The sequence below is a fragment of the Priapulus caudatus genome, unplaced genomic scaffold (assembly GCF_000485595.1).
Source record: "Priapulus caudatus unplaced genomic scaffold, Priapulus_caudatus-5.0.1 Scaffold17, whole genome shotgun sequence".
NCBI lineage: Eukaryota > Metazoa > Priapulida > Priapulimorpha > Priapulimorphida > Priapulidae > Priapulus > Priapulus caudatus.
In genome coordinates, this window is record NW_014577078.1 from 552,185 (window position 1) to 562,184 (window position 10,000).

The 10,000-nt window shown below is 39.3% G+C and overlaps 1 protein-coding gene across 3 annotated transcripts in view; it reads right to left on the bottom strand.

Moving 5' to 3' along the window:
* The window catches only part of LOC106810608, a 9,638-nt gene extending 6,996 nt beyond the window's left edge, over nucleotides 1-2,642 (bottom strand). The window contains exons 1-2 of one of the 3 annotated variants that reach the window (XR_001394039.1): nucleotides 2,543-2,642; nucleotides 762-909 (exon numbers count right to left, since the gene is read on the bottom strand). Coding sequence is in view for 2 of the 3 variants with exons in the window: in XM_014814029.1 (XP_014669515.1) it covers nucleotides 762-909; nucleotides 1,645-1,664 (168 nt within the window). In the remaining variant the exon portion in view is untranslated. Of the gene's footprint in view, nucleotides 1-761; nucleotides 910-1,644; nucleotides 2,027-2,542 lie in introns of those variants that run through there. The other 2 variants (XM_014814029.1, XM_014814019.1) reach the window with 2 other exon arrangements.
* Nucleotides 2,643-10,000: the final 7,358 nt, after the last annotated feature.

Here is a 10,000-nt window from a genome sequence, read left to right on the forward strand (position 1 = left end):
ACCGGGGTGTCGAGCAGATATAATGCATTTTGCAGATAGAACATCACATGCAATTCAGATACTAAAAGAGATGTCTGACAGATAGACCGGGGTGTCGAGCAGATATAATGCATTTTGCAGATAGAACATCACATGCAATTCAGATACTAAAAGAGATGTCTGACAGATAGACCGGGGTGTCGAGCAGATATAATGCATTTTGCAGATAGAACATCACATGCAATTCAGATACTAAAAGAGATGTCTGACAGATAAACTGGGGTGTCGAGCAGATATAATGCATTTTGCAGATAGAACATCAGATGAAATTCAGATACTAAAAGAGATGTCTGACAGATATACCGGGGTGTCGAGCAGATATAATGCATTTAGCAAATAGAACATCAGATGCCGTGCAGATACGCCAAGAGATGACTTTTACAGGTGCAACGAGATATATCAAACAGATTGTTTGTTTTGCAGATAGAACCAGAGATGTCACGCAAATAGTAGGGATTTTGCAGGTGAAAAAAGAGATGTCCTTCAAATAGAATACATTTTACAAATAGGAGAGATTTCATGCAAGAAGAATGTATTTCACAGATGCCACGTATAAATACAAGGCGTTTCATAAACAAAAAATAAACAGAAAGCACAGCAGACACCAGTATTTGAATCTATCTAATTAATGACTAGCAAGCTATAATTCTCTCATATAAACCATTGTAATATTTCAACATTTGTATATACTGTGACACCATGTCACTTTTGTATGTACCCACCTGTTGGTTACCTTGCTCCTGAGAATGTACCGTGTTTGAACCAGTAGATGTGAGCATCAACAGACCACTGGGTCCAATATGGTTGGGAATGAAGGTTGGATTTTCAATCAACCCCTCCAGCCGGCGCAGTCTCAGGAAAAGGTCAGATCTAAGATAAGAAATACTTGCATTAGATAAAAAAAATTATTAAATTATCTTAACTTTACTTTTCAAGTCGAGACACACGTACATTGTGCAATAAATAGGTAAATGTATTATATAATATATGGCAGCAATCCTAAGGTTCCTGACATTACTGATTAGGAGATAGAAAACTTGAGAAATACAACTGAATATCTTAGCCTAGAACACACTGTCACACAAAATCACTTTATACTCATAATAGCAGAATCAACATGGTTTTGCCATCCAGTATACAGATGTATTATAGGATTTTGTATGTAATTTTCATTTCCATTAAACTAAAGTTCATTTACTTACAATGACACGCAATAATGCTAGAACACAAGTAACAAGTACACAATTTTCAAACATCACTGAAAAGTCATCAATATATTATTAAACAAAGGTGACAATTTAACATAAATTGCGTGTGCATTTAACAATAAAGATATATCAAACGTAAAATTCATTTACCCAAACAAGGTAAAGTGTAGAATTGATATACCATAGCCCAGAACAAAAAATTCCTTATACCACAGGTAGTATTTGGCTTTAGATTTGATTTCCAACCATGACATACCTGACATGTGATTTACAACACCTGACATACATGATACAATCACTTTACGATACGCATTCCTATAAGAAAAACAACTATGAATCTACATGATTCTACATTAAGGGTTATGGGATTATAATGTCGATTGCACGTCATTCTTACCTGATATCCATCCTGACCATATTCTTTTCCAATTCACTATCTAATGTGAAATTTGAACATTTAATCAAATGCACATTGTGCACACACGTAAATTTAACAGAACCGATTTATCAACACAAAATCCAAACTTGGCGACTGTTTACATGCAAAATGTTCAGAAATTCACCCTTGGCCACAGGCTATCAAATAGTCATTCAACGACGGCGCATGGAACTATTGCATGCTCACATAAAATTATACCGATGTATGCCAAAGCGAAACTCTTAATTCACACACGAAAACAAGACACACAAAAGCATAATCTGGCACTTCTGTTACGAAAAATTTCTAGTAGTGTTGTTCCAGTGGTAGAACATTTTCAATGCGGGTTGTGATGTACATGTACTCCAATGTTCAGTTCATCCAGTAGACACCCATTCGCGTGCGACGCCAGGAACCACATACAACACAAGAGGCGGAGCATCCCTAGGCATGTCCAATCATATTGCTGCCATTGGTTACCCTTGGCTTACAACACTGATGGCAACTACAGCGCTACACCAACGCTACCAGTGGCAGTGTCGGAATAATTCATACACCATGTCAACAAACAAGTCAAATTGAGGAAGCACTTGGGGAAAGCAAGTGCGCTTTCCCTGGCAGGAGAGAGGTAAATGTTAGGCGGAATACCGAGAAAGTGCTCTACATAAGTTCATGGTGACGTGCTTGTGTCAGTAAAAGGATTGTACTAGAATTCTTACCAACGTAGGCCTAGTGGCTACATGTTTCAACACTTCATGCAGTTGAAATCAAGAAACTGAGACGCGTTTAATGGAAAACACTCCGTGTTTACGAAAAAACAATTGGTGTGATTGAAGTAATCGAAGTCTAAATTAATCGCTTGCACTGACTGGCTTACCAATGATGCTGGATGGATGTAGAATAACTTTGATTTTAATTGCAGGACCATAACTAACAGTTACATACTGTAGATCAGAGGTACTACTAGCGCCCTCTCTAAACAACGAAAATACACACCAGGGCGGCGGCACCTTCCAATAAGCCGTAACTTGGAAACTGAAGGAGGGAAACGTGAATTTCTCTCGTCTTGAGGAGCTTTAGTTGTTAATTTATGTTTGGTGGACCGGCACTTAAGAAGCATTGCCCAGATGTACAGGCAACAACTTCAAAGCATCAACGATCGCCATCACCAAGACGACTATCCCGAAAGGCCTCATTCAGAGCAAGTAGGTTTGACTCTGAGTCTCTAAATTCAATTAGCAACTCTACTCTCTAGGCCTATTCTTCGGATAACACAGCCGTTTAATAAAAGCGTACACGGTGTAGGTTGTGCATACTCCGAATTCTATTGTAAATCCCACATGGATTTATTATCGAAAATTTCAGACATTGCATCTTATTGGATAGCGTAGAGTTATTTCATAGAGGCATTTCTAATTTATTAATACGTTGTTTTTAATTAATTAATTAATTGGATAGCGTAGAGTTATTTCATAGAGGCATTTCTAATTTATTAATACGTTGTTTTTAATTAATTAATTAATGTTTAGTTTGAGGGCAGTCAGCTAGAGCACTAGACCGAATAATTCTGTCCAATATAACCCTCACCAAAATATAAAAAACGTTATATGGGACAGAATTATTCGGTCTATCAGATCACATAAACTATACGGTCTGTTTGACCGTCGCAGGGCATGGCGAGTCTAAACTAGTAGTAGTACACTAGAATATATAGTGCTACTACAGTGCTACAACTATTGTAACTACTATATATGTTATTATAACTGTTACTGATATGTATGCGCGCGCGTGTATGTACGTGGGTGCGTGTACGTGCGTGTATGTGTGCATGTGCGTATGTGTATTTGTGTGCGTGCGTGCGTGTGTATACATGATTAAACATATATATACGTCATTATATACTCCCTTCCTTATTATCCACATATATTCATGAGTCAACTCAGTGAATACTCTGTTTTGTGTAATAATATTCTAAAGGAAATAGACATGCAGTAAAACATATAATATGAACAAGTATTTATTTTCATCAGTCGTATATAGCAGTAATATACATGGGTACTAATTATATAGTATGTATCCAACGCTGAGAATAGAATGCTTCTTATACGCCTTTGAACATAAATCAATATAATACTGGCTAAGCTCTAGCTACTATAATTATGGTGTAATCTGTTGGTAAGATACACGCCTACGTACATGCACGAGTGCACATGCGTGTTCAGTAGCATCACACAAACCAGACACAGACCACTGGTGTATGCAAACCTGAACAACACGTTGCACTGCATCAATATTATTGACATATATAATGAACCAGGGCTAAGCTTGCTGCACGCCAGCTGAAAAAGGTTTTATATTCGGCTGCTTGCAGCCTGCAGAGGAGTAAGAATTAAATGGTTCTTAAATTCTTTCTTTAATTTTCTACTTTGTGTAAAATTGTTTTTGCAAATATGTTCTTTGCGTGTAATGCATTTTTGGAAGGAATGAGTAGCATTATAGTACCATACATCAAGTATTTTTTAAATTACACATGAGTAGTGTAATGGAGTGATCTAAATGGTGTGTGAAAAACCAAAGCGTCTACAATGTATTATCTGTTATACAGGAGGCATCGCTATATAGGCCTACGTTATGGCTTCCATAGTGTACTGACTGATATATTATTTAATTACTACACACCATGTCATTGGAGGCATAATTTATTAGTTTGGGGCACTGTGGAAAAACATTGTACTGGTACTCTAACTGGAAGTGTGAAAAATAAAAAAATAAAATCTAATTGCCATTGCATGCATGCTGTTTGTTAATTAACAATTTCAAAAGGATGCCGAAATTGATCATTGCCATCAAATTCAGGACATTATATGATACAATTATGGTCATGCCACATGCCTGTGTCGTTACATCATGGAATGAGCCTGTCTTTCGCCCAGCTGCCAATAATATGAAATTTTGCAGATACAGGCAAAATAACAAACCAGATGGAAATCATTTGGCTGTCTCTATTTTTAACGGCATTTGCTGGGTTGATTGTTTGATGTAGAATTTGTAGCGATGACATTACCAACCTACAATTCAGTCGTGCATATTTATGAATATCTATTATGGCCAAAGCTGTTTCTTCATGAAATTATAGCATTGCTGTATTTTATCATTTTTATACAGTGTTTTTTTTTTAGCTGTAATGAGTCTCAAAGTGGGTATATTATGCGGTACTGGTGTACTAGCTTTGACTATAGGTGCCTAGGTGTCGTTAGATCGGTTTGTTCCGAAGAAACGAGACTCCTATTTCAAAATTATTGGCATGACATACGGCTTATATTCCATAATGGAAACGTTGCTGTTAGCAACCAACGATTGCGTATCGTTACCCTCAGACTGAGTGCGATTCTGTTAACTTTTATTTGAAGCTAGTTCTAGTGCAGAGCATGCGCTCACAGGTCTTCTTCATAGAATATTTGCTAGAACAGGTTACCCGTGACCTATGTCAGCATAAACTTACAGCTTATATATAAGTGACTTGCTATGTACAGGTATATTTCTAGCTTCTTTCAGTAATATTATAGAAGCAAATAAATCGCATTTTCGAATAAAAGCAATAAATTTCTCACAACCGGGTTAGGAAACTAATTAAAATCTACTCTCTTAAAACCTCTGAACGTTTAAAACCCTTGACATTCACGTTGGAACTTTGACTGCATTATCTCCATGCTAAATATGAACAATCGCTTTCGATCCCGAGTTACTGTTGATGAAACACTCCCGTTATTATTAATGAATCACTCTCGTTATTGTTACAGTCTGCGATAAATGTAATAACATGAAAACAGGCAAGTAACCATCGGTTACTTGTTGGTCTTCTTCATTCACCAGCAAATCTGATGTTCTCCAGCTAGAGCTGTTCGCTACGTTACACGTGTCTCTGCGCTTTCGAAATTCTCAACCATCTGCTGAATATTATTTAGCACGTATCACCACCATGTACATTAGCCCACACCTCCATAACAACGGGGAATTGATGGGTAATATCTGGGGTTAATAATGACAATTTTTTGTCATTATTAACCCCTGGTAATATCTGGTTTTATTCATTCATCTCGTGAAGCCGTTACAGATATAAAAAGAGAGAATACTGTACCCGAACGCATGAATGATATATGGCAGTCAGAGCTGCACGTATTGGTGACACGGGGGAGTCAAAGTAGTGCTAATGTTAAGGGACATTTAAAGACGCTTTCCGAAATACGACTGGCGTTAAACTGCAAAGCATTGTGAATGATTAGGACGATGGACCCTGAAGAGAAATATTAGCGTAGTTGACCAGAATGTAGTCATAGGCCTGTCTTCAGCGATCTAAGAAACGCCATTAAATGCTCATTGATTTTTTAATGACGGATTCAAGTGGGAGCGTTCACGCTTCGGAGTAACGACTATGTTTGCGTTTTCGCATATATACGGTAATTCGCATAGTGCGTGCGATGTATATATATATATACCATATTGTTTGTGCTAAAGAAGTTCGATTTTCTGGGAAACCTCCCTCGACCTTAATAGCCATGAAACTTTGGCAGCTCTCCCCTCCCCCCTCTTCCCCTTTTAGGCTCGCCCCACTCATCTACCTCTCTCTTCTCTCTCTCTCTCGCTCTCTCTCTCTCTCTCTCTCTCTCTCTCTCTCTCTCTCTCTCGCTCTCTCTCTCTCTCTTATCTCATTATCTCTATCTCTATCTCTATCTCTATCTCTATCTCTATCTTCCTATCTCTCATCTCTATCTTCTTATCTCTTATCTCTAGTTCATATATCTCTATCTCTATCTCTATCTCGTATCTCTATCTTCTATCTCTATCTCTATCTCTTGTCTCTGTCTCTGTCTCTGTTCTCTGTCTCTGTCTCTGTCTCTGTCTCTTGGTCTCTGATCTCTATCATCTATCTCTATCTCTATCTCTATCTCTATCTCTATCTCTATCTCTCGCTCTCTCTTCTCTCTCGCACTCTCTCTTGCCCTCTGGGCCCTCTCTCTCGCGCGCCGCTCTCTCGCTCTGTCTCGTCTCTCCCCTTCTCTCTCTCACTCTCTCTCTCCGCTCTCTCCCGCTCTTTCTCGCACGCAAAAGAACTCGCATGCAGCCACTGCCGTCGCGGTACGTGTGCATATGCATGGAGCGTGTATGTATATAATAAATAATAATATTTGTATATATATATATTATATATATATTAATATATATAATATATTATATATAGAGGAGAGAGAGAGAGAAGAGAGAGAGAGAGGAGACGAGAGAGAGAGAGGAGATAGAGGAGAGGAGGAGATGAGAGAGAGAGGAGATGAGAGAAGGAACGGAGAGAGAGAGAGATGGAAGAAAAAGAGAGAAGAGAGAGAGAGAGACAATTCGGTATTAACTGCACGAATTCCGATCGCCCTGCCAAAGTCAGCGGAGGTGAAAAGTGGGCATTTATTGGGTGGGAAAGTGGAAATTTATGCCCGCACCACGGCGTCATGCGGTGACACCTGGTGAACAGGCTGCGGGCGTACCCCACCGCAGCGAGGGGGGGGGGTTGCGGGACAAACAGCGCGTTACATAGGGCCGTGACCGCTGTCGCTTCGCCTCCACACCTCACGAATATCACGAATAGTTACACTCGAGGTTCTTCGGGTGATATTCGTGAATATTCGAAAAAATCTCCGGCGCAGACGACATCGATCGTCGGTGCATGTTTTAATAATTCGGATGTATGTTTACGAATACGCACGCATGCTTGCACCGTACAGGCACACACGGGGCGTGTCATTGCCTTGATCATATTTTCGACCATATTTTGGTGCGCGCGTTTTGCTAGTTACTCTGAAACTGACTCGATAACTAACGTGAAATAATAAAAATAAATATATAATAAAACTGCCCGTAGAGAGTTCTTGCCAAAGTGTTATCTTACTCTCTTCACAAGACGGGATATATAACAGATTATTATCGGTATATAAAAGCTGAATTATTAAGAACGATTCGCGCCACCGATTATTTATTCGAGAAATAAATAGTTGTCACGTGTATATTCGCGTTACGGATACATATAGATCGGTAAATGGAAAAAATCTCCAGGGGGCTGAAAATTAGCGGCAAGTCGAGGTCCGGACTTGCCGGATTTCATTGCTCGGACCTTCGCAATTTCCAAGGCATGCAGAAAGTCCGTCGGACTATCAATAATTTAACAGATACTACCACTTTCATCAAATAAAACATCATTAAACCATTGCAAATGCGAAGAAATAAGCGAACAGTAGACCTTCGATTTTTCGTTTACTGTCGAATCTATAGTATCAATTATTTAATATATTCACAATGAAACATTCCTTGGCTTAAACTGCTCAAATTTACCCGAAAATCTGCATCGAAATTACACGTTATACTGATAGCGCAGCTGCCAACGTTAGTAGCATGGTTAAGTTTATAAGGAAGTTAAAGTGGATGCGCTGCGCAGTTTCAGGATACCTGAACAACTTCGTCCGCATCGTGCGAGTAACTCGGGAATGCCTGCAGACGACGATGTTCATTGTATCACACAACAAGGGCAAACACTGAGTTTGTTTAACTAAGTTTAGTATTTTCTTAATTTTTATTTTATAGTTTTTTTTTTTTTTTTTTTTTACATTTCGTTATTATTCTTTTTGTTATAGTCATTTTTTTTTTTTATTTTTATTATTCTTTTTTAATTTTTTATTGTTTTTTTAGTATTTTTTATCAAAAAACGGAGCCCCACTGTTACCAAACGTTCTATTAGCCAAACAAACGTAACATATTCGGACCTTCCAAAAATATTGCTGAAAAGTCCCGTACCTACGAGAAAAACCCACTATTTTCAGTCCCTGTTCTCATTGTAAACTTGGTAGGGGGGAGAAGGAGAATGTTGAAATGCGCGCCATCTCGCCCTCTATTACGTTAGTTACAGGAGCAATCTAACTATAGATATTATATATATATATCTAGTAGAGTATATATATCTATTCTCTGTATATATATGTATCAGAAGTAGATAATAGGGAATTCCCTATTATCTACTTCTGAGATATATACATCAATATTGATAGACTCCTGATATAATCTATCTATATCTCTCTCCTCTTCTCTTCTCTTTCTCTCTCTCTCTCTCTCCTCTCTCTCTCTATATTACTATATATATATATATATATATATATATATATATATATATATATAATAGCGCCCCTAACCAGCTACCAGGCTACCCAACTACTAGGGCCCCCAGCGGATGTTCCCTCTGTATCTCTTACTGTCGCGCTGAAAGAGGAAGCGCCATCGTTCGCTGGCTGGAGGAGGTGCATGGGGGACGAGGATAGCATCGTCACGTGATCGGCCCGTCGGGAGCAGCCGACGTCGGCATGGCGACCGTGTTCTAATTTGCGCGCGCGTGTGCGTCGCTCGTGGGACCGGCCTGCCGACCAGCCGACCGTCGATGTACGGACGTGGTGGATCGTGATATACGCGGGAATGTCGGCTAATTGAAAGCTAATGATTCCCCAGCTGGTGCACAGCGTCCCACCGCGGCACGGAGACGCACAACAATAACTCATATATCACGGTCTCGTGCGTATATATATATATATATATAGGCGCGTGTGTTACTTTTGGGAAGCCAGATCGCGTTGTAGAACGTTGGCGGCGGTTTGTGTGTGAGGAGAGAAGGTCGTAGATCGTATAGGTCCATGCTGTTATGCAGGAGGTGACGGGAGTCACAGTCGCGATGAACAAAAAAGTAAGTTGTGCCGCCTGCTTGTGTCGTTTTATTTTTAATTAATTTTTAATTTTTGAGGACTGGAGGTTTTGTTTACGCGTCGAGAAGTTTACGGCGCGATATCGGCTTGATTTGGCGTTTAAGTGATACATTATCATACTTGGTAATTATTTCGTTAAAAGATATTACGCACGAGGCTTGACATATAATATAACGCATTCGTTAACACGTGTGTTTTTCCACATAGTTAAATACATAGAAGAATAGTTAATCGAAAACTGATCGTTCCGAATACATGTTTAATTGTTACGTCACTGTATAGCTGCGTCTGCGGTACGCGACGCCATATATGGAATTTTGGAATGGAGTTGGATATGTCGAAATATGGAACTGGATGTTCAAATGAGCGGACGAACAGGGGTGGGAAGTGCGCATGCTTACATAATCCGCGTTCTAACCGACTTGCCGATGAGCACCATGCTATATCACATGCGTTCACCACCACCACGCTGTTCTCGTGTTGCGTATGCGTCAGTGACGAACTTATTTTTTCTTGTGTAGACGCAACTGTGATAGACACCAATGTCTGAA